We start from the raw sequence: 24,499 nt of genomic DNA on the forward strand, positions 1-24,499 counted from the left end.
TCTGTTGGTCAAAGACGCCCTAAAAGAAAAGGATCTCATGGTCTTTATGTGCATCCAAATTTCCATCGATAAAATGCAATGGTGTACCATCACCCCACCGCCACCATGGGGCACTCTGTTCACGATATCAGCAAACCGCTGGCACACACGACCATACACGTGGTCTGCGGTTAATTTCAAACCTTGCTGACTTTTGTTACCATCACGTCTCTTAAGCTTATGAATAGTTGAACATATTTAAATTAAAATCAATTGGAGCTCATATCCGGGTGTTTCATGTCAAACAATGAAAATGTTTAAATATGTTTCTCAGAAAAGTTGGGGAACCCTGGTATGACAATACATTCTGAGAAATCCTCTGCCACTTAGTTGTTTTCTCCCTTTCCACTGTAGAGCATGTGCAGAAGCATTTACTGTAAAAAAAAAAATCAAATAAAGTCAAGTTCAAGACATTTTTTTATATGAAATAATCACAAACCATTTACATAAGTTTAATTCATTCTCAGAACGTCACAGGTCTCAACTTTACTCTCAAGTATACTATATTAGTGTATTCTAAATCATTTCTTATAGTACTAGTGGACATAGTAACCGTCACAAAATAGACTAATTTGCACATTCAGTATATTAGGATATAGTAAGTCTGTTAAGGGTTAGTGAGCATATAACATACAGTACAGAGGGGTAGACTAAGGATCACTTACTAACATAAAAACATCACCAATAACCTCAGAACCAATGTCTGTCAAAAGATTATATTACCAATTTAAGGTATAACATGCCACTCAAGTTAGTGGCCAGGGTGAAAAACTGCATTCAAATGTCAGTTCAGATAGAGTCAAATGTCAGAGTTCAAGTTTGAACACGGGTAGAAAAATGTCAGAGTTAAAGTTTGAACACGGGTAGAAAAATGTCAAATACAAAAGGTTTGAAATATTTACATTTTGGTTAAAAGGAGGACCTGTTTTTCCTGACGAGGGGATTGGACCAGGGAAAACTCCAGGTCCTATACCTTCCTAGTTCAGTCAAGTTGTCAGAAAACCCAGGCCCTGGTTATAACACCTTATAAAACTGCTTTGATATTCAGCGGTGCTCCGTCATGAGGTGAAGCTCATGACGCAAGCATCTCTCATTGCAGACCTGGCAGTCCTCACCGCTACAGTCTCTCTCTGTAGCTCCCTCAGTCTCTTCTCCATTTCTGGAAAATGGGAGAAAAAAAAATAAATAGGGCATCAAGGTGACAGCAGTTCTCTGGGCTCTGTCTGACTACTGGCCAGTGGGTGTGACCGATCAGGGTACGAGCCCGGAGGGTCTCCTGCATGCCACATGACTTCGAGCTTAAGCCTATGTAACAGTATAACTTTAGACCGTCCCCTCGCCCATACCCGGGCGCGAACTAGGGACCCACTGCACACATCAACAACAGTCACCCACGAAGCATCGTTACCCATCGCTCCACAAAAGCCGCGGCCCTTGCAGAGCAAGGGGAACTACTACTTCAAGGTCTCAGAGCAGGTGACGTCACCGATTGAAACGCTATTTAGCACACACCGCTAACTAAGCTAGCCGTTTCACATCCGTTACACCTAGGAATTAGCTCGGGAAGATATTCTTCAGGTGTCAGGCAAGGTTACTTGTACTTCCGAACCAGAATTCCGATGAGGAGCTAACTTATGGGGACTTTATTCCATGCACCACAAAGTGTGTGTCTTTTGTCCTTAAAGGAAAATTCCACCCAAAAACTATCTTCTGGTATTTGTTTCATTAGTCCATTGTTGACATAGTCCCCAAATGATTTACTTGTCAGCAATCAATTTTTCAAGATATGTAACTTTCAAAATATAGAAAACATCCCCTTTGAAAGATTCACATCTTGAAAACTTGATTGCTGACAAGCAAAACATTTTGGGGATGTTAAAATACTTTACCTTGATCTCTTTTGGTAAAGATCTCTGGCAGCATCCCAGAGGCCTCCAGCACTTTCAGGGTGAGGTTGAAATCTGTGAACACAGGAAATTATTTAGGTTAATATTGTTACATTGCCCAGTTTCTGTGTTGTGGGTTTGTATGTGTGTGTTTCAGGCTGGCTTCCTGAATTCCAAGCAGCTGATTGGCCGGCCCCCATTGCAGATTGGAGCTCTGACCCTGCCCTCTTGTCAGGGGATTCAGCTGTCTGCAATTACCGACTCCTTCTGCAGCTTGAAAAGCCAGTGTTCCTTTGTTAGGAGAGAGCTTCTTTGTATGTCCTGTGTTGGTTGTTAGTCTGGTAAATTAGTTGTAAAGTATTTTGTAGCCATAACTTCTGAGGTATGTGTAACAGTTTAGCTAACGCCCCTTTCCTCCTCCCCTACCTGGGCTCGAACCAGGTACCCTCTGCACACATCAACAACTGACACCCACGAAGCATCGTTACCCATCGCTTCACAAAAACCGCTGCCCATGCAGAGCAAGGGGAACTACTACTTCAAGGTCTCAGAGCGAGTGACGTCACCGATTGAAAAGCTATTAGAGCGCACCCCGCTAACTAGCTATCCATTTCACATCGGTTACATATGCCAAAAGGACTTAAGTGTTTTTGATTATTGAAATTGTTCACTTTACATGAGTAATTATTCTGTTTTTGTTCCCAGGGGGGAAGGGGAAGGCACCTAGGGAGTGTTTAGGCAAGAGGCCTGCGGGTATGCATAACCCGTAGTATATTCACTGTCTATGCACACTAGGTAATACCTGTGTGGACCACCCCCTGTATTTTGGTTAGCGCGCCAGGTGGCGTTAAGAACAGGTAGGTAGGACTAACTTTCTTTGCTTTGGTTCCATCCAGCCCCTTTTCCCCATATTTACCGTGTTAAGGGAAAAAAAATCCCTGTTAACGGTAATATTCTCTGCCTCTGTCATCGTTACCCGCACCTACAATCACATACCTCTTTCACTCCACAGGGAGTTGTTCCCTCCTCCAAGAGACGTACGTAACAATGGGGGCTCATCCGAGATTTGAACCCGGGACCTCTCGCACCCCCAAGCGAGAATTATACCCCTATACTGACACTAACATGAAAATGTATTACAAGCACACGTCCAACAAGGAGCAGTATTACAGTTGACAAGTGCATGCTCCAGTTTAGTTAGCCGACAACGGTACCAAACCGTTTTATCTATAAGGAGTCATCCGTATCATTCCATTTAGTGTCCTTTTATTCCTCGTGTTCAGTCTCACCTTCCTCGCTGGCCTGCTGGGATGCAATCCTCTCAGTGATGATGCTGAGGCGGGAGGCGAACTCAGAGAAGATGAATTGTGTGCAGCCTGCCTGGTGGCACTTCTTGAAAAAATGTGAAGCCAGACTAGTATTGGACCCAGAACCAGATGAGCCAGGAGGCCCCGAATCCCCAGGTGACCCTGAACCACAGCTGGAGTCTGGGGATGGAACAGAAAGGGGAAGAGTCAACTCCTGTTGGGTGTTCATTGGATATATAAATATGTAGGTAAATCAATCAGTCCAAATGCTACCGCAAATTATTTTCACTTGCTTCACTGTTTAGTTTAGTGCATACATTCACTGTAGTCCCAACTCCCCACACACACCTGTTTGGTCTGGGAGGAGGGAGTCCAGTTGTTCTACTTTGATGATGGACAGATGGCTCTTGGAGGACTGCCCAGACAGAAAGGAAGAGGTTTGAGTAGAAGAAATGAGGAGCAAAGGTGCTGGAGCTTAGCCTGGTCCCAGATCTGTTTGTGCCATCATGCCACTCTGTCATGCCAAGCATCATTTATAGAGTGACAAGAAGTTGAATGATAACAGAAATGGACTGGCACCCAGGCTAACTGCAGCTAACTACAAGAGTAAAAGAAAACTTACTCATTTGAGCAACGCTTTCCCAACTCACCTCCCCATTCTCAAATGCTGGTCCCTCAAGTCCATACTGAAACTCAAACTGCTCGGGAGCTCCACCTACAGCATAAAATAATCAGTATATGAGAGACATAATCCACAATATTCTTCTTATGAGACAATCTGAAAGTCCACATATGACTACACAGGACATATTGGATTGAAACTTAATACAACAACAGAAACCAACCTTCTGTCAAAGCTACCTCTAAAGTATTGGGTTCTTGCCTGGGGGATGTTAAGAACACAGAAATACAAAGTTAAACCATTAGAACACAATGTACAGTCTGGCAAAGGCTTGGCCATTAAAAAAAAAACAAATCAAACTAAATATATAACTAGTCTGTCAGATTTGATTATGGTCTCTGATAATCTAATACAGTAGGCCTACACAAACGTGTTACCATTGTTTAAACTTCCAATAAACATGATACACTGAATTGTGGCGCTGTCAATGTGTTGACTCCTAGTTGAACCCCTCCTACCAAAACCAATGAGTAAACTGACATTATTAAACTGCAGTGCTTTGCGCTTTGCTGTACATGTTTTGTGTGCTGCCATTTTGGCCGGGTCTCTTGCAAAATAGATGTTTCATCTCAATGACACCAACCTGCTAAAAGTCAATTAAAGTACCCACTTTGACATCCCTCTTTTAGGGTGTGGCTCCTCATCCTCATGTGTGCTCTTCTTGGACAGCGTCTTTTCCTTTATTGCAGCTTCTCTTTTGCTGTACTTCAACGACTGAAAAATCATTCATACCACATAACCATTAACAAAACACATGATGGTATGTCATGTTCCAAATCAGATTGACTATTAACCATGTGAATTTATGCAGCAGAAAGCACTAGCGAGCACAACGCGCTGAACACAAATATAAAATGCAACATGTAAAGTGATGCTGCCATGTTTCATGAGCCAATTTTTTTTTAAATCTATTTTTCCTTATGCACAAAAAGCTTATTTCTCTCAATTTTTGTGCACAAATTTGTTTACATCTGTTAGTAAGCATTTCTACTTTATCAAGATAGTCCATCTACCATACAGATGTGGCATATCAAGAAGCTGATTTAAACAGCATGATCATTACACAGGTGGGGACAATGAAAGGCCACTAACATGTGCAGTTTTGTCACAACGCCACACCTGCATAGCCATGTGAAATCCATAGATTAGGGCCTAAAAAACAGTTACTTATATGAACTGTAACTCAGTAAAATCGTTGCACGAGGTGTTTATATTTTTGTTCAGTATATCGTCGCCCACCAGATGTATACCAAAACAAGTGATTGAGCTGTTTTTTTGTTTTAAAATTGTACACGTTGTACAACCAGAAATTGTCGAAAACATGTGAACTTTATTTTGTCTCCAATGTTTATTGAAAACAAATACACTTGCACAATGAGCACTTGTCTCATATACATTGTTAGTTGTTGGCTTTACTTATTTAACTAGGAAAGTCAGTTAAAAACATATTCTTATTTACAATGACAGCCTACCCTGGCCAAACTCTAACCCAGATGACCCTGGGCCAATTGTGCACCGCCCCATGGGACTCCCAATCGAACCAGGGTGTGTAGTGACCTCTCTAGCATCGAGATGTAGTGCCTTAGACTACTGTGACACACGGGAGCGATGGTTACGTAGCTAGCAAAATGTTGCAATATTATGGTATCAAGAACGAGATAAAACTGGCAGAAATGAGCAAGCTATGATTCCCCACACAGAGTTCATTGATGCTAGCAATCTGGCCATCCAGAAACACAAAATAAGGACTTCTGCCCATTGTTGGTGATGTAGTCAACTAACCCATCTAGCTGTACAAACAGCCTTGCCTCATGTTTCTAGGCGTCCACATGGTCCTAAAGTCACCTAACAATACCGCTAAACTGTATTTGCCTTTTAAATCGGGATTGGACTGATTAGAGTAGCCTATTTTAAATGGTTGAACTAGGGTATGGCGACTATTAAAAGGGACAGTTAGGCGGTTATTTGAGACAGCGTTTCATTTCAGTTTTACCGGTACGCTAATAACATGTACTAATATCCAATGGACAAACTAACATGGTGGATGATGATAATAATAACTTGATAATTTACCCCGACGGTCGTTTTTGATTTGCGACCCAAAGCTTCTGTTACGGTGGCTGGGTGCTTGTATTTGATGTGGTTTAACATGCTGCCGTTGTTGTATCGGAGTATTGCTTTGCAAAGCCGATATATACACATATCAATATTGGCCTTTTCTGGTGAAATACTTCTAAGATGTGCTACTTTGAGCACGTCACATCGCTTCCGTTTTATGTTGTGACAGCTTTTATCTAGTCAAAACCTTTCCTTTAGATCTCTGCTGCACTAGCCAAATTAGCAAGTTAAAAAACACTATTTAGAGTGCGATTTTAACCGAAGGTCAAATCGATAAGAATAACCGGTTAGATAGCAAAATATATACTTTTCCCGGCTGGCATTACAAGCGGATATCCGCAAATCCATGTAACGGAAATGTGCGCATGATTATTGAATCGATAGATTAGTCATGAATTAATATAATATAACTCCAAGAACTTCATTGGTCGTCTCAAATATAGCTCTTAACATCAGAAAATGTATAGCTATTTAGTGCCGACTCTTTTATACCTGCGATATCTTGGGCGCTCCAATATCTATAGCTCCATTGCTTTTGTCTGGTTACCAGCACAGCGTCAGAAAAGACGGAGGTCTCAAATTTGTTCTGGTAACGTTAGTCCTTTTCGGAGGTCCAGTTTACCTGATGCCGAGACTCTAAATGCCTTTTCATGCCACTGGTGCTACCTCCTTTACATCTGATATTCCGGTCGCAGTGTTTACATTTTGCCAGTGCCGCTTCTATTCTGTCGAAGCTGTGCCACACAGCTGAACCAAAGCTGGGTGAACTTGGTGTAGACATTGTGAATGAAGAGAACAAATGAGCGGACAGATTTTGACGGGAATGAACCCTCTCGCTTCCTCTCGTGTGAGTGACCAAAGATTTTCTGTTATTTCGACAAGATAGTCGAGTGACCACTAACAATGGAAATACATATCCTCAAATATACAGGCAAGATCAGGTGGTACCATTCTAGCAAATGAGAGGGCAACTCCGATAGTTTCTCTCCAAATTGCCACGTGCGTCCACTTATCAGTGCATTCGTAACAACCTAACCATTACTAAACTTCGTTTCGATCAAATACGCCTCAAGTAGCAAACAACTTTCGTTGACTAAAATCGACACTCACTGACCTCCATACAAAAATCCCACTTGTGGTTTTATTTTCGTGGACACATTTTGTGCGGCGTAATCCCTTTCACTACGCTTCTTCCTCTCGAATGACCAAACGTCGCATATTTACCGTATTAACTGCACTTGGGATCAAAACTAATGACGCATTCTGAATTTATGGCAACCTCTGAATAATTACGGTAGGCCTACATGCGGAGCTAGAAGAGAAACTTGTCTTTGACCAGTCCAGATATCACACTTATTTTATGAGTTTGCCTAAGAATTAAAACACTTACAGGACTCTTACCTCGAACGGTCGCCATCAGCTCTCGCTGCGTGTTGATATGTTTTAGCGACAGATGGATCCTTTCTAAATGGCTCAACGTTGATGTTGTGCTACCGCTCGTCCGCTTCAAAACAGCCACACACAGCTTGCATGTCACACTTTCGGAAGATATTTAATTGAAATATCTCCACGTGTGACTTCTATATTTTTTACGGTCACTGCTTCTACATTCCATATCTCACAACTGCTGGTTCTTAGTGTAATGGAAGGATAGTTTGAGCTATCTCAACTGCAGTCTGGATCTGCGACATTTCATTGCGCATGTCTGGGATTAAAGGTAAACGTTTTCACCACTCCACATAGCCGAGACATACAAAAGCAACATTTTGAAAATAATCAATCAAGCATTCTGCTTGACAATAGCACGCATTTTATTTTAATTCTCACACGCACATAAACGAGTCAAATTTGAGCCCCCCAAAATAAAATAAAAATCATAACCGCACAAACTGATCTATCGGACCCGACTGCAAACCGCCATTAGGAAAGACTGCTACCCCAACCCGAACCATGTGGAATTGAACCGACGGCCACAACCCGAGCTAACCACCTTTGTCCTTCCTGCTGCGCATTTTAAGCTCCACGTTTTGCACTACAATTTGCTACTGTGCAATCAATAGACGTCTTACCGTGCATTTCTCAATGTGTTTTTTCAAGCTGGAAGTGCCTGTTCTATGGCTGTCATAGGCTAACACCCGCTTGCACTTTTTGCATGCTGCGAATCCATCCACATGTTGTTTGTCAGCGTTAACGATTACTCCAAAATGATCCCATACATTTGATTTAACTCGTGCCCTGTTTTTCACGATTCTGAGCTCCCTATTTTTTATCTTTTGGGTCAAATTCTGGTTTTCTGTGGTATGTTTTTTGCTTTCCATTTTTCGGTCTTCTCTGGCTGTGCGGGTAGGGTTATCCTGTGGGTTGTTTTCACTGTGTCTGCGCGCTGCATGTGATGTAAACTACCGTAGCGAATAATAGTTTAGCTGTAGGCTTCTATACGCATTCTAGAATTACATTTACAAGCAATACAAAACCCGATAAGATTCAATACACACACTTTACAGTATTAATTTGAGCACTTTTTGGTTGATCTAGAGCTCTATTAGCCCTTGACTCTCAGTTGCATTATATTACACTAGTCATTGGACAAAGGCTTATTTTGTAGGGGGAGTTTTAAGAGCCCAGATGCCTGGTCTGAACATTAACACGCATCACATGTGGTACAGTTTTGGAAGCATAAGGACATTATCTTTATCAGCTAGAAAACAAAAAGTTGAATTGATACAAATGTATAGGGTAGTGTCCCCCCACGGGCATATCGCCATGTTACAGCACTTTAACGGAGAACGGTGCTAATTAGCTGTCTAGCGTGCCCCCCGAACGCCTACTCTGGAAGTGCAGTTTCGTTGGATGGATCTATTCAAATCTGCTACACTAAGTGTACTTTTTTTATTTTAAGTATTCTTTCTCGCTATAAGGGCCATATGTTTCGAAAGCTGTATTACAAGGGAGACAAGACAATGGTCTCAGACTAGACGTAACATAGTAAACGTAAATCGGGAAAAGGCAGAACGCCGCCTAGAGTTTGAGAGCAAGGGCTCTATTCAACCTGTAGCGCCGAAGATCCGCATGATTGAAAATTAATAGCAATGTTCCCATTGTCACGGAGACGGCATTCACGGGTAAACACAACATATGTAGGCTCAATCGGAAACTACCTTTAAATGTTAACGCAGGTGTTTCGATACTTGGGCGATAAGATTTTAATCCAGCCCTTAATGCTCTATTCAATCATATCTGCTTTAGCCGATATCCACATAGTGGTTATGTTGGAGGTGGAACTGCATTAGAGCTGTCAATCAACAAGTGGCTGCTGGCATTATATCTAAAGTGAACACTGCTAATTGGCTGCACATTTGCATTAGGAGAAAGCCCGTAGAGCGAGAGGAGTCATCTTTGTATCTGTGCCAATATAGCCTCAATACTGTCAGACACTATATCCATTTGAAGTAGTCAATTTTCTTCTTCACAACAGGCTGATCCCTCTTGATCACCAGGAGGGATTCAGCCAATGAAGTTAATTTTAGTCACATCAACTTTTTATTGCCCAATTAACCTATAGTCACCCTGCCATCAACCAAATGTTTTCAGGGATACAGCTAATTCAACCTAACCCAATTTACCTTTCCCCTGAAAACCTCACTGTCCAACAGGCAGCTTTCTAATACACAGTAACTCCTCACTGTCCAACAGGCAGCTTTCAAATACACAGTAACTCCTCACTGTCCAACAGGCAGCTTTCAAATACACAGTAACTCCTCACTGTCCAACAGGTAGCTTTCAAATACACAGTAACTCCTCACTGTCCAACAGGCAGCTTTCAAATACACAGTAACTCCTCACTGTCCAACAGGCAGCTTTCAAATACACAGTAACTCCTCACTGTCCAACAGGCAGCTTTCAAATACACAGTTACCCCTCACTGTCCAACAGGCAATAAGATAGTCATAGGCCTACCATAGGTCATACTGGTTACTTCCATGGTCACATGTTTGAGGTGACTGGTAACACTCATAGAGCAACAATATGAAAAGCTAAACAAGGTATACTTTACATTTCTTGCATTCATAATCTTTTTATTTACAATAACTTTCTATTCAAATAAATAAAGAGTCTTGTCTATTTCTAGACAATCAAAGGAACCATGAATCTTGGGGGTGACAGAATTGTAACATTGACACAGGCCTACAGTACAACAAGACCGGGTACTTCAAAAACACATTGTAGAACACTACATCAATGAATTGATGCTGTCATAACTCAGAACAGTAAATAAATACAATTCACTATCCATTTAACAAACATTTCCCTTTTTAACAAAATATTACAGGCTACAGAGATGGGCTCCTGGATCACCTCAAGGTCATCCTTGATCGACCACCGCATATGTGGAAGCTGTGCATCCCAGGACCCCTGTCAGCCCAGTGTGAGAGGCCTGACCTATGCATCCCAGGACCCCTGTCAATCAATCAATCAAATTTATTTTATATAGCCCTTCGTACATCAGCTGATATCTCAAAGTGCTGTACAGAAACCCAGCCTAAAACCCCAAACAGCAAGCAATGCAGGTGAAGAAGCACGGTGGCTAGGAAAAACTCCCTAGAAAGGCCAAAACCTAGGAAGAAACCTAGAGAGGAACCAGGCTATGTGGGGTGGCCAGTCCTCTTCTGGCTGTGCCGGGTGGAGATTATAACAAAACATGGTCAAGATGTTCAAATGTTCATAAATGACCAGCATGGTCGAATAATAATAAGGCAGAATAGTTGAAACTGGAGCAGCAGCACAGTCAGGTGGACTGGGGACAGCAAGGAGTCATCATGTCAGGTATTCCTGGGGCATGGTCCTAGGGCTCAGGTCCTCCGAGAGAGAGAAAGAAAGAGAGAATTAGAGAGAGCATATGTGGGATGGCCAGTCCTCTTCTGGCTGTGCCGGGTGGAGATTATAACAGAACATGGCCAAGATGTTCAAATGTTCATAAATGATCAGTGTCTGCCCAGTGTGAGAGGTCTGACCTATGCATCCCAGGACCCCTGTCGGCCCAGTGTGAGAGGTCTGACCTATGCATCCCAGGACCCCTGTTGGCCCAGTGTGAGAGGCCTGACAAGGAGGCGGGCATAGCTATTTGTCTCCCACGTCAATCTTGAGGGTGACTGAAGCCTGCTTGATTGAAGTGGGGTATGCTGGTCCCCATCAATCTCTGTAGGTGGTTGAGTTTTCTAAAGTCAAAGTAAATCACGTTTACGTGATGACATCACACTTTGTTGCTTTGTATTGTTTCTTCAAGCATTCGGACAGGAGAGCAGTGTTACAAATTGTATGAGTCAAAGGGTCCTGCACACTGTTGGGTGGCCGGGTGCCCATATACAGTGCCTTGCGAAAGTATTCGGCCCCCTTGAACTTTGCGACCTTTTGCCACATTTCAGGCTTCAAACATAAAGATATAAAACTGTATTTTTTTGTGAAGAATCAACAACAAGTGGGACACAATCATGAAGTGGAACGACATTTATTGGATATTTCAAACTTTTTTAACATTCCAAAAACGGAAAAATTGGGCGTGCAAAATTATTCAGCCCCCTTAAGTTAATACTTTGTAGCGCCACCTTTTGCTGCGATTACAGCTGTAAGTCGCTTGGGGTATGTCTCTATCAGTTTTGCACATCGAGAGACTGACATTTTTTCCCATTCCTCCTTGCAAAACAGCTCGAGCTCAGTGAGGTTGGATGGAGAGCATTTGTGAACAGCAGTTTTCAGTTCTTTCCACAGATTCTCGATTGGATTCAGGTCTGGACTTTGACTTGGCCATTCTAACACCTGGATATGTTTATTTTTGAACCATTCCATTGTAGATTTTGCTTTATGTTTTGGATCATTGTCTTGTTGGAAGACAAATCTCCGTCCCAGTCTCAGGTCTTTTGCAGACTCCATCAGGTTATCTTCCAGAATGGTCCTGTATTTGGCTCCATCCATCTTCCCATCAATTTTAACCATCTTCCCTGTCCCTGCTGAAGAAAAGCAGGCCCAAACCATGATGCTGCCACCACCATGTTTGACAGTGGGGATGGTGTGTTCAGGGTGATGAGCTGTGTTGCTTTTACGCCAAACATAACGTTTTGCATTGTTGCCAAAAGGTTCAATTTTGGTTTCATCTGACCAGAGCACCTTCTTCCACATGTTTGGTGTGTCTCCCAGGTGGCTTGTGGCAAACTTTAAATTACACTTTTTATGGATATCTTTAAGAAATGGCTTTCTTCTTGCCACTCTTCCATAAAGGCCAGATTTGTGCAATATACGACTGATTGTTGTCCTATGGACAGAGTTTCCCACCTCAGCTGTAGATCTCTGCAGTTCATCCAGAGTGATCATGGGCCTCTTGGCTGCACCTCTGATCAGTCTTCTCCTTGTATGAGCTGAAAGTTTAGAGGGACGGCCAGGTCTTGGTAGATTTGCAGTGGTCTGATACTCCTTCCATTTCAATATTATCGCTTGCACAGTGCTCCTTGGGATGTTTAAAGCTTGGGAAATATTTTCGTATCCAAATCCGGCTTTAAACTTCTTCACAACAGTATCTCGGACCTGCCTGGTGTGTTCCTTGTTCTTCATGATGCTCTCTGCGCTTTTGACGGACCTCTGAGACTATCACAATTCAGTGCATTTATACGGAGACTTGATTACACACAGGTGGATTGTATTTATCATCATTAGTCATTTAGGTCAACATTGGATCATTCAGAGATCCTCACTGAACTTCTGGAGAGAGTTTGCTGCACTGAAAGTAAAGGGGCTGAATAATTTTGCACGCCCAATTTTTCAGTTTTTGATTTGTTAAAAAAGTTAGAAATATCCAATAAATGTCGTTCCACTTCATGATTGTGTCCCACTTGTTGTTGATTCTTCACAAAAAAATACAGTTTTATATCTTTATGTTTGAAGCCTGAAATGTGGCAAAAGGTCGCAAAGTTCAAGGGGGCCGAATACTTTCGCAAGGCACTGTATTCCTTAAATGTCAAATGATGTCTCATCATCATTTATGTTGATCAATATTTCGGTTGTGCTGGCCTAATTTGTAAATGATCAAATAAATGTCTGATCAATACATACAATTCCGAATATATTGTTATTTATAATGCTAATGAAGAGGCACCAATAAATTGTCCAGTACACTTATATGCTGTTTTCATATACATACCTTTATGTCTACGCTTCTAAGGTGTCTCGGGCTTTACTAATTATTGTAAAGAAATGTATTCTGTAATTAGTTACAAAACAATAGTCTGACTAAACTTCATATGGAGAAAAGGAATGCTGTATTCTATTTTGGAAACACACAACTTTGTTATTGGACTAATATATGCATAAACACAGTGCATCTGTACACCAAGAATGATATGTAAATGTGACATATGTCAAGAACACGAGCCAGTTCTCTTGGCCATGAGAGCATTTTGCAGAGAAAATGGGTTGTGAATTACAATTTAGGTAAGGATTGTTTACCTTGTTACCAGGCGACGACCACAAGGGCGTTTTCAAAGAGCTCTCATTCAAGGCGAGCTCATGAATATAAGCTCTCCTCCCACTCAGCCTGTTCTTTCAGGCTTCCCGATAGTTAGAGATGAGAGAATGTACAATTTCTTCAATTCTGAGCATTAATGGTGTAAAAATATTATGGGGGATGTTTTGGTCATGCAAAGGCTATTTTTGCTTGGGAAATAGGATGATTTAGGAGAAATTGTAGGAATAGGCAGGGTTTAGGGTCGTCATTAGTTGACACAAAGTCCTTTTTAATACAAAAAAACAGACAATGCTGACAGAATTTCTGATTTCTTAAAGAAAATAGTGAGGTAATAAACAATATCTTTATAAATGATTGTAAAGCAATAAATAATTTAAGACTATATACTGGATACTGAGTTATTAACAAAAGGAGCAAAGTTCACAGTACACATGGAGAAATGCCTGTAAAATGACTAGCATACATCCAAAGTCATGTTTAACATGTGACTGGACAGCCTATATCCCAAGTCATGTTTAACACATGTGACTGGACAGCCTATATTTCAAGTCATGTTTAACACATGTGACTGGACAGCCTATATCCCAAGTCATGTTTAACACATGTGACTGGACAGCCTATATCCCAAGTCATGTTTAACACATGTGACTGGACAGCCTATATCCCAAGTCATGTTTAACACATGTGACTGGACAGCCTATATCCCAAGTCATGTTTAACACATGTGACTGGACAGCCTATATCCCAAGTCATGTTTAACACATGTGACTGGACAGCCTATATCCCAAGTCATGTTTAACACATGTGACTGGACAGCCTATATCCCAAGTCATGTTTAACACATGTGACTGGACAGCCTATATCCCAAGTCATGTTTAACACATGTGACTGGACAGCCTATATCCCAAGTCATGTTTAACACACGTGACTGGACAGCCTATATCCCAAGTCATGTTTAACACATGTGACTGGACAGCCTATATCCCAAGTCATGTTTAATACATGTGACTGGACAGCCTATATCCCAAGTCATGTTTAACACATGTGACTGGACAGCCTATATCCCAAGTCATGTTTAACACGTGACTGGACAGCCTATATCCCAAGTCATGTTTAACACGTGACTGGACAGCCTATATCCCAAGTCATGTTTAACCCATGTGACTGGACAGCCTATATCCCAAGTCATGTTTAACATGTGACTGGACAGCCTATATCCCAAGTCATATTTAATACATGTGACTGGACAGCCTATATCCCAAGTCATGTTTAACACATGTGACTGGACAGCCTGTATCCCAAGTCATGTTTAATACATGTGACTGGACAGCCTATATCCCAAGTCATGTTTAATACATGTGACTGGACAGCCTATATCCCAAGTCATGTTTAACACATGTGACTGGACAGCCTATATCCCAAGTCATGTTTAACACATGTGACTGGACAGCCTATATCCCAAGTCATGTTTAATACATGTGACTGGACAGCCGGTGGAGTGGATGAAAAAGGGATCTCATAAAGTTATTTGACGAGGACAACCAACAGTGAATACTGTGACTGCTCTGTCGGAATCACAGGAGGTTGGAGGCACCTTAATTGGGGAGGACAAGTTTCAAAGTAATGGCTGGAACTGAATAAATGGTTTCCATGCATTTGATACTATTCCATTCATTACATTCCAGGCCTTTTTATGAGTAGTCCTCCCCTCAGCAGCCTCCTGTGGTCTGAGTCATACAAAACTAATGTTGTAGGACAGGGTAAGCTAATTAAGAGGACAAGGGGGTGGAAGGCCAAGCAAGATAGAAAGAGTAGAGAGAGATTACATTACAGAGATATAAATATGTAGAATAACATCTTTATCAAAGTACATAACTAGTCATTCACATCCCTCAGCTTTCAAATACACAGTTACCCCTCACTGTCCAACAGGCAATAAGATAGTCATAGGCCTACCATAGGTCATACTGGTTACTTCCATGGTCACATGTTTGAGGTGACTGGTAACACTCATCGAGCAACAATCTGAAAAGCTAAACAAGGTATACTTTACATTCATTGCATTTATAATCTTTTTTTATTTACATTAACTTTCTATTTGAAAAATATGAAGACTCTTGTCTATTTCTAGACAGTCAAAGGTACCATGATGTGGACCAACAGAATTATAACAGTGACACAGGCCTACAGTACAACAAGACGGTCAGCACGATCCATGTCATCACTGACACCTGATCAGATTCATAGAATGCTATTCAAATTCTATTGGTTATGCCAGGTTCCAGCTTGTCCATAGCATTTTGTCTGCCGTAGTGCCATTGATATTAGCCTGCCCCAGGTCTGCTTGCACACCTGACGGTCAGATCTAGGAACAGTTCACTCTCTATCAATCCTAGACCTCATACTCCACTTGCTCATCCCGTGGATGGGTGGATAGATGGATGAATGTAGCTTCTTTCTACAAACACTGCACTGTGTCTCTACAATTACACCAGGGCACCAGATCCATTCTCTAATCAATGACACTACTATCTATAGACTGGTCACTGGAACATTGGCATTAGTTGGCATTTTCTTGAAGTGGCTGACCAGCATCCTAATCCAGGGGCTTGCCTCTGGGTAAGGAGAGGCAAAGTTGGGTTTTGGGTGGGGGAGAAAGTACTGCTTTGTTGGGGGAGCCACCATCTGGTGCTGTAGCGTTCGGCTCCGGAGACCAGGGGCGGCCTGATGTGGCCAGGGAAGGGTTCAGGGCTTGATGTCAGAGGAGCTGGTGTTGGTCTCACAGCAGCTGGATGAAGTGCTGAGGTTCCCTGAGCCACTGCCCTCTGTAATATATATACACATATACACACACAGGGAGAGAGAGGTTAGAGGAGATGGTTTAGGAGAGATGCTCACACACACACAGGTACACACACACAGAGAGGTTAGAGGAGATGGTTTAGGAGAGCTGCTCACACACAGGTACACACACACAGAGAGGTTAGAGGAGATGGCGTAGGAGAGATACACACACACACACACACACACACACACACACACACACACACACACACACACACACACACACATACACACATAATTGTACCTAGATGGAGAGGAGGTTGTACCTGAGCTGGTGAGAGACTGGCAGGACGTGGACTCTCCAATCAGGGTGTAAAGGTTGGCAGCAGCCACCCAGCCCTCCTGCTTAGTCTTCAGATTCTTCACAAACCTACAGAAACACACACAACCCCGTCCGCCCAATCAGCACTTAGCTACCTTTGCTACCTACTATGATGTGTCCTAATGAATATTACCCTGTTGGAATAGACTAGTGTGATAGTGTGAAACCCAGTGTCGAGGTAATATCCTCACCACTGGCCATCTTCTCCCTCCTTGATCAGTTGAACTGTTTCACCACTCTTGACTGACAGATCCTGGGTGCTGCACTTCTCATAGTCAGACACCACTGTGTACTTCCCTGCACACTGCACACCGTCAAGATAGGGTGTTACATTGTATGTACGATTGTAAACTATTCTTTTAAAGCGGTTTGTACGTGGCACTACAAAACAGCTTGGAGTGGATGACAATCATCACACAGATACACACTCACCAGTTTCTTTCCCCCCTCGTCCTCAGGGTCGGAGGTTAGGGGCTCTTCAGTGCTAGAGTACCCATCATTCTCCTCATTGGCGTCCAATGAGAGAGAGCCCTTGGTCCATCCTAGAGGAGGAAGGGAGAGAGGGGACATCAGAGTATGGTGTGAAGAGAGAGCGAGACACACACACACACACACACACACACACACACACACACACAGAGAGTGAGAGCAGGCACTGCAGCAACTTCTGCTTGACCAGATACAGTCAGTGACGGGGTGGACTGCAATCAGAGAGAACAGGACCAAGTCCAGTGGAACTCAACCACAAAGCCATCAGTGAGCCTACAGTAATCGTGCTGGACCATTCAGAACCGCAACACCACTAAGCAACCAGGAACGTGCCCGTTTCTTGATAAATGTATTGCATGTGCATACACACACTCAGGCCTGGGAACACAGTGTGTAGGGAGTGAGAGAGACGAGGGGCAAACCTCTCAAGGAAATTCGGCAGCCATTTTGTGATCATTCCACATTTCAATAGTCTAAACCAGTCCAGTCGAGTGCTGTACGGGTTACCTCTCCTCTTGGTCTGTAAGAGACTCGAGGTGCTGAGCCACCTGACTCGGCCCAGGTGGAGGTGAGCGTAAGGGCCTGGGTCTGAGAGAGAGATAGATACACACGACCGCAATGAAACACAGTCAAAGGGATAGACCGCAGCGAACGTGTTCAACCACTGTAAATGACCGAGCGTGGTAACTACGACCACTGTTGCCTGTCAGTCAACACAATGTTTCATACATTCCCTGATGAACCATGTTCTCTTTGTCTGAGGGGAGAAACTGCTGTGTGTAAAAAAAATCACCCTGACCAACCACGGTGGAAAGGATGAAATACAGTGACCGTGGTCGACCACAGAGTCAGGGAATAGAGTTATTATGGGATGGTGTACCTTTGAAGCCGAACGGAGTGGGATCACTCTTTATCTCATGACGTTTGGTTTTATGGCCAGGGCTTGTGGGAGATCCTAGCCGAATAGAAGAGAAGAGAGTGAAGAGGAGCAGCTAGACACTATCAGGAAGTAGAAATCAGTAGTAGCACATCTTTAAAGTGGAAGTTACAGGAAGTATGTCTACTCTGTCAGTAGTAGCACATCTTTAAAGTGGAAGTTACAGGAAGTATGTCTACTCTGTCAGTAGTAGCACACACCACAGGGGTGAAAAACAGAGATACAGGGTCTGAAGCGCTCAATTTACTATCAGCTACAGTATAGCTCTAATTGGTCGGCTAAAGCTATGGGCCGAAGTTACCTCTCTAGACGCTAATCTGTACCTGGCAGAGAGAGAGGCATCCTGGGTAAAGTTACGCTTTTTTTGTCAGGAGGTGAGAGGTCTGTGGAAGGAAGCATGCCATTTTTTTCATGTTGTAGGCTACAGTGCTGATGTGGTAACATAAAGTACTATGGCAGCCCCTGGTGGCGAGATAGTGCTATTACCTTTACTGAAGTTGCTGAAGCCCTGCAAGGTAAAACGCTTTTTAGCCACTGCTGCTCTGTCTGAGGTAGGACTGGTCACTGCCCCGTCTGGGCCAGGAGAAGGAGAGGAGCAGGGTAGAGAGGGCAGGAAGGAGAGGCGAGTGGGATGAGAAACAGAAGAGTGACAGGAAGAGGCATGCGAGTCATAATAAAAGGGAGCGAAAGATAGAAAGTGCAGTGATAAGAGAAAGACATCCAAAATAGAAAGAAGAGACCACATAGGGAAAAAGGTGTAAGAGGGGAAAGTGAAGAGAAAGATTAGTCATCTCATCAAAGAGGGAGAATCAAAGTTTAGTAAAGTGTAAAAGTCAGAAGGTAGTGTTGTTTAGATTAACAAGGAAAGCTTTAGGAAAGTGTAAAAGTCAGAAGGTAGTGTTGTTTAGATTAACAAGGAAAGCTTTAGGAAAGTGTAAAAGTCAGAAGGTAGTGTTGTTTAGATTAACAAGGAAAGCTTTAGGAAAGTGTAAAAGTCAGAAGGTAGTGTTGTTTAGATTAACAAGGAAAGCTTTAGGAAAGTGTAAAAGTCAGAAGGTAGTGTTGTTTAGATTAACAAGGAAAGCTTTAGGAAAGTGTAAAAGTCAGAAGGTAGTGTTGTTTAGATTAACAAGGAAAGCTTTAGGAAAGTGTAAAAGTCAGAAGGTAGTGTTGTTTAGATTAACAAGGAAAGCTTTAGGAAAGTGTAAAAGTCAGAAGGTAGTGTTGTTTAGATTAACAAGGAAAGCTTTAGGAAAGTGACAAGTGTTAGACACAGGTGAGAGTAAAAAAATAGTGCTGAATTTAGCATTAGACCCAGTTGAAAGGTGGTGTTCTGAGCTGGGTTTGCGTTATACAGCTGACGCTCCTACCCTCCCACCCCCCCTCTCTGTTCACCTTTGGTTATTGGGGAGGAGTTAGCGTCGGGGCTGCTGGGTTCTCCCTTCTTCACCTTCATGCTCCTCTCCCCTCTTCTAAATGAACTAGGGGAAACAGGAGGATGAAACAGTCAGAAACACACTGCAACCCACAGAGGGTACACAACATGTTGTGTTCAGGTTATAACTATGATCAATCCTGCACCCACAAAACCCAGAACCATGTGATTTATACTAGACATACTAGACTGGAAAATAAATCCTTCTCATTGGTGCAAGAGAGGCGAAGACAAGTTGCTTGGCTACCCAGACTCCTTGTTCCGGCCCAACGCTATGTCATGCCCACGGACGTTAGTGTCTTCTCCACAATCAGTCTGGATCTAAGTACCTCCCCGACCCAATTGTCATACTTGACTAAAAGTAAAGATGCCTTAATAGAAAATAACTCAAGTAAAAGTGAAAGTCACCCAGTAAAATACTACTTGAGTAAAAGTCAAAGTATTTGGATTTAAATATACTTACTTATCAAAAGAAAATGTAATTGCGAAAATAAACTTAAGTATCAAAAGTAAAAGTATAAATAATTTCACATTCCTTAAATTATTAAGCCAGTGGTTCCCAACCTTTGTCAGTTACTGTACCACAAACTGAATGTTACTCTGTACCACCAACTAAATGTTACTCTGTACCACCAACTGAATGTTGCTCTATACCACCAACTGAATGTTACTCTATACCACCAACTGAATGTTACTCTGTACCACCAACTGAATGTTACTCTGTACCACCAACTGAATGTTACTCTGTACCACCAACTGAATGTTACTCTGTACCACCAACTGAATGTTACTCTATACCACCAACTGAATGTTACTCTGTCCCACCAACTGAATGTTACTCTATACCACCAACTGAATGTTGCTCTATACCACCAACTGAATGTTACTCTGTATCACCAACTGAATGTTACTCTATTACTCTGTACCACCAACTGAATGTTACTCTGTACCACCAACTGAATGTTACTCTGTACCACCAACTGAATGTTACTCTGTACCACCAACTGAATGTTACTCTGTACCACCAACTGAATGTTACTCTATACCACCAACTGAATGTTACTCTATACCACCAACTGAATGTTACTCTATACCACCAACTGAATGTTACTCTATACCACCAACTGAATGTTACTCTGTACCACCAACTGAATGTTACTCTATACCACCAACTGAATGTTACTCTATACCACCAACTGAATGTTACTCTATACCACCAACTGAATGTTACTCTGTACCACCAACTGAATGTTACTCTATACCACCAACTGAATGTTACTCTGTCCCACCAACTGAATGTTACTCTATACCACCAACTGAATGTTACTCTGTACCACCAACTGAATGTTACTCTATACCACCAACTGAATGTTACTCTATACCACCAACTGAATGTTACTCTATACCACCAACTGAATGTTACTCTATACCACCAACTGAATGTTACTCTATACCACCAACTGAATGTTACTCTATACCACCAACTGAATGTTACTCTATACCACCAACTGAATGTTACTCTATACCACCAACTGAATGTTACTCTATACCACCAACTGAATGTTACTCTATACCACCAACTGAATGTTACTCTATACCACCAACTGAATGTTACTCTGTACCACCAACTGAATGTTACTCTGTACCACCAACTGAATGTTACTCTGTACCACCAACTGAATGTTACTCTATACCACCAACTGAATGTTACTCTATACCACCAACTGAATGTTACTCTGTACCACCAACTGAATGTTACTCTGTACCACCAACTGAATGTTACTCTGTACCACCAACTGAATGTTACTCTATACCACCAACTGAATGTTGCTCTATACCACCAACTGAATGTTGCTCTATACCACCAACTGAATGTTACTCTATACCACCAACTGAATGTTACTCTGTACCACCAACTGAATGTTACTCTATACCACCAACTGAATGTTGCTCTATACCACCAACTGAATGTTACTCTATACCACCAACTGAATGTTACTCTATACCACCAACTGAATGTTACTCTATACCACCAACTGAATGTTACTCTATACCACCAACTGAATGTTACTCTATACCACCAACTGAATGTTACTCTGTACCACCAACTGAATGTTACTCTATACCACCAACTGAATGTTGCTCTGCCCGGGGGACCCCTGAAGTACCCCCTCATGTGCATTTTACCAGCAGGCTATTGGTCTCATGATACTTCTCTAGTACCCCCTGTGGATAAGCCCAGTACCCTCAGGGGACCGAGTACCCCCTGTGGATAGGCCCAGTACTCCCAGGTGTCCTAGTACCCCCAGGTGTCCTAGTACCCCCTGTGGATAGGCCCAGTACCCCCAGGTGTCCCAGTACCCCCTGTGGATAGGCCCAGTACCCTCTGGTGTCCTATTACCCCATGTGGATAGGCGCAGTACCCCCAGGTGTCCCAGTACCCCCGTGGATAGGCCCAGTACCCCCAGGTGTCCTAGTACCCCCTGTGGATAGGCCCAGTACCCCCAGGTGTCCTAGTACCCCCTGTGGATAGGCCCAGTACCCCCAGGTGTCCTAGTACCCCCTGTGGATAGGCCCAGTACCCCCAGGTGTCCTAGTACCCCTTGTGGATAGGCCCAGTACCCTCAGGTGTCCTAGTACCCTCAGGTGTCCCAGTACCCCCTGTGGATAGGCCCAGTACCCCCAGGTGTCCTAGTACCCCCAGGTGTCCTAGTACCCCATGTGGATAGGCCCAGTACCCCCATGTGTCCTAGTACCCTCAGGTGTCTAGTACCCTCTGTGGATAGACCCAGTACCCCCAGGTGTCCTAGTACCCCCTGTGGATAGGCCCAGTACCCTCAGGTGTCTAGTACCCTCTGTGGATAGACCCAGTACCCCCAGGTGTCCTAGTACCCCCTGTGGATAGGCTCAGTGCCCTCAGGGGACCTAGTACCCCTGGTTGGGAACCACTGTATTAAGCAAAGCAGAAGGCACAATTTGTATTTATGGATAGCCAGAGGCACATTCAAACACTCAGACAGAATTTACAAACAAAGCATTTGTGTTTAGTGAGTCCGCCAGATCAGAGGCAGTAGAGATAACCAGGGATGTTCTCTTGATAAATACTTGAATTTGACAATTTTCCTGTCCTGCTAAGCATATAAAATTTAACAAGTACTTTTTGGTGTCAGGGAAAATGTATGGAGTAAAATGTACATGATTTTCTTTAGGAATGTAGTAAAAGTAAAAGTTGTCAAAAATATAAATAGTAGAGTACAGAAACCCCCAAAAACAACTTAAGTAGTACTTTAAAGTATTTTGATTGGTCAATATGCGACAAGTGTGGGAGAGGGTCTGTGATAGGTCCATATGGTACAAGTGTGGTAGGTGGTCAGTGATAGGTCAATATGGAATGGAACACTAGTCACTTTAACAATGTTTACATATCTGACATTACTCATCTCATATGTATATACTGTTTTCTACACTGTTCTACAGTATCTCATTCACTGAGCATTGGGTATATGTTGTGGAATTTGTTAGATATTACTAGTTAGATTTACTGCACTGTCGGAGCTAGAAGAACAAGCATTTCGCTACACCCTCAATAACACCTGCAAATCACGTGTATGTGACCAATAAAATGTGATTTGATATAGAACAAGTGTGGGAGGGGGTCAGTGCTAGGTCAATATGGGTCAGATGACTGACCCGAGGCTGACAGGTTCTCCAGCGGTAGGAGGGAACTGGAACAGTCCGTCTGACGACCTCTGTTGGCTGGCTTCTGGAAGACATGCAGGGAGATCTACCACAGTCCCATCTTATCATGAGCACTGAACAATGTAACACTCAATGTAATTATAATATAATACACTCTAAGTATTAGAAAGAAAACAAATACTATATGACCCCAGGTCTACCTCTGTAGGCCTCCAGCTGTGTTGTCAGAACCTTCCGGATCTCGTTCACCCACGTCGTTTTCACCTCAGTCGTCGGGGCCTGAATTACAACGATGAAACCCATTACTGGTTAGTGCAGATATATGTGTTACATTCCAAACAGAGTCCGATGTGATTTGTGTGTCATTGTAAAAAATAAATACATTGTCATGTAATCTATAGCAGTTGAATGGGCAGGGTTTGAGTGCTGGTCACACACCTGCACAATGTACACCTCCTCCCGTGAGTTGCACCAGACCTCAAACTTCTTGTTGTCACCCTTGGCGTTCTCAGTGATGCCCACAGCACTCATCTGGTAGAGGGCATACCGTGTTGGAAAATGTTACCTTCTAAAGCATCTATTTTAACTCACTTGCAATATCAAACACTTGGTCAGACAGACAGACAGACAGACAGACAGACAGACAGACAGACAGACACACAGCACAGACAGACACACAACACAGACAGACACACAACACAGACAGACACACAACACAAACAGACACACAACACAGACAGACAGTCTCACAACACAGACAGACAGACAGACAGACAGACAGACAGACAGACAGACAGACAGACAACACAGACAACACAGACAGACACACAACACAGACAGACAGACAGACAGACAGACAGACAGACAGACAGACAACACAGACAGACACACAACACAGACAGACAGACAGACAGACAGACAGACAGACAGACAGACAGACAACACAGACAGACACACAACACAGACAGACAGTCTCACAACACAGACAGACAGACAGACAGACAGACAGACAGACAGACAGACAGACAGACAGACAGACAGACAGACAGACAGACAGACAGACAGACAGACAACACAGACAGACACACAACACAGACAGACAGACAGACAGACAGACAACACAGACAGACACACAACACAGACAGACAGACAGACAGACAGACAGACAGACAGACAGACAGACAGACAGACAGACAGACAGACAGACAGACAGACAGACAGACAGACA

General features: G+C 42.9%; 3 protein-coding genes across 15 annotated transcripts in view; 1 reads left to right on the forward strand and 2 right to left on the reverse strand.

The window, feature by feature from the left end:
* Nucleotides 1–438: 438 nt before the first annotated feature.
* On the reverse strand, nt 439–8,874 carry LOC110520527. 8 transcript variants are annotated; one of them, XR_005051371.1, is made up of 9 exons: nt 8,102–8,873; nt 4,525–4,628; nt 4,078–4,115; nt 3,883–3,947; nt 3,581–3,647; nt 3,215–3,412; nt 1,929–2,000; nt 913–1,198; nt 439–878 (listed from the first exon to the last, which is right to left on the reverse strand). XR_005051371.1 is itself a non-coding variant. In XM_021597912.2 (8 exons), exons 1-8 carry the CDS (start codon nt 8,348–8,350, stop codon nt 1,098–1,100), a joined length of 894 nt encoding a protein of 297 aa, XP_021453587.2. In that variant the 5' UTR covers nt 8,351–8,874; the 3' UTR covers nt 439–1,097. The 8 variants fall into 8 exon arrangements, 7 of the variants coding, with proteins under 7 accessions (XP_021453587.2, XP_021453591.2, XP_021453593.1 ...); XM_021597912.2 differs by having other exon boundaries at nt 439–1,198; nt 8,102–8,874; XM_021597916.2 differs by lacking the exon at nt 8,102–8,873 and adding an exon at nt 7,423–8,082 and having other exon boundaries at nt 439–1,198.
* LOC110520528 lies at nt 6,630–11,466 on the forward strand. The gene is made up of 3 exons (XM_036975079.1): nt 6,630–6,879; nt 10,363–10,496; nt 11,024–11,466. The coding sequence occupies exons 1-3, from the start codon at nt 6,819–6,821 to the stop codon at nt 11,174–11,176; spliced, it is 348 nt and encodes a 115-aa protein (XP_036830974.1). The 5' UTR covers nt 6,630–6,818; the 3' UTR covers nt 11,177–11,466.
* Nucleotides 11,467–13,779: 2,313 nt separating this feature from the next.
* The window catches only part of LOC110520523 (guanine nucleotide exchange factor DBS), a 103,819-nt gene continuing 93,099 nt past the window's right edge, over nt 13,780–24,499 (reverse strand). The window contains exons 23-33 of one of the 6 annotated variants that reach the window (XM_036975080.1): nt 23,710–23,802; nt 23,472–23,550; nt 23,263–23,356; nt 19,533–19,618; nt 18,624–18,710; nt 18,461–18,520; nt 18,081–18,155; nt 17,144–17,253; nt 16,903–17,015; nt 16,656–16,759; nt 13,780–16,370 (exon numbers count right to left, since the gene is read on the reverse strand). In XM_036975080.1, the coding sequence (XP_036830975.1) occupies nt 16,291–16,370; nt 16,656–16,759; nt 16,903–17,015; nt 17,144–17,253; nt 18,081–18,155; nt 18,461–18,520; nt 18,624–18,710; nt 19,533–19,618; nt 23,263–23,356; nt 23,472–23,550; nt 23,710–23,802 (981 nt within the window). In that variant the 3' untranslated portion in view covers nt 13,780–16,290. The remainder of the gene's footprint in view (nt 16,371–16,655; nt 16,760–16,902; nt 17,016–17,143; nt 17,254–18,080; nt 18,156–18,460; nt 18,521–18,623; nt 18,711–19,532; nt 19,619–23,262; nt 23,357–23,471; nt 23,551–23,709; nt 23,803–24,499) is intronic. The other 5 variants (XM_036975082.1, XM_036975081.1, XM_036975083.1 and 2 more) reach the window with 5 other exon arrangements.

The sequence above is a fragment of the Oncorhynchus mykiss genome, chromosome 3 (assembly GCF_013265735.2).
Source record: "Oncorhynchus mykiss isolate Arlee chromosome 3, USDA_OmykA_1.1, whole genome shotgun sequence".
In the NCBI taxonomy this organism is placed as follows: Eukaryota; Metazoa; Chordata; class Actinopteri; order Salmoniformes; family Salmonidae; genus Oncorhynchus; species Oncorhynchus mykiss.

Bases quoted from the DNA above. Each gene is read 5' to 3' on its own strand.
- LOC110520528 (XM_036975079.1), top strand. From the start codon at position 6,819: ATGAAGAGAACAAATGAGCGGACAGATTTTGACGGGAATGAACCCTCT. The intron at 6,880-10,362 runs GTGAGTGACCAA...AAAATATTACAG, and splicing joins ACCCTCTCGCTTCCTCTCGT to GCTACAGAGATGGGCTCCTG. The intron at 10,497-11,023 runs ATCAATCAATCA...TGATCAGTGTCT, and splicing joins GCATCCCAGGACCCCTGTCA to GCCCAGTGTGAGAGGTCTGA.
- LOC110520527 (XM_021597912.2), bottom strand. From the start codon at position 8,350: ATGGAAAGCAAAAAACATACCACAGAAAACCAGAATTTGACCCAAAAG. The intron at 3,948-4,077 runs GTTGGTTTCTGT...TTTATGCTGTAG, and splicing joins AGAGGTAGCTTTGACAGAAG to GTGGAGCTCCCGAGCAGTTT. The intron at 1,199-1,928 runs GTAAAGTATTTT...CCCATTTTCCAG, and splicing joins CTTTACCAAAAGAGATCAAG to AAATGGAGAAGAGACTGAGG.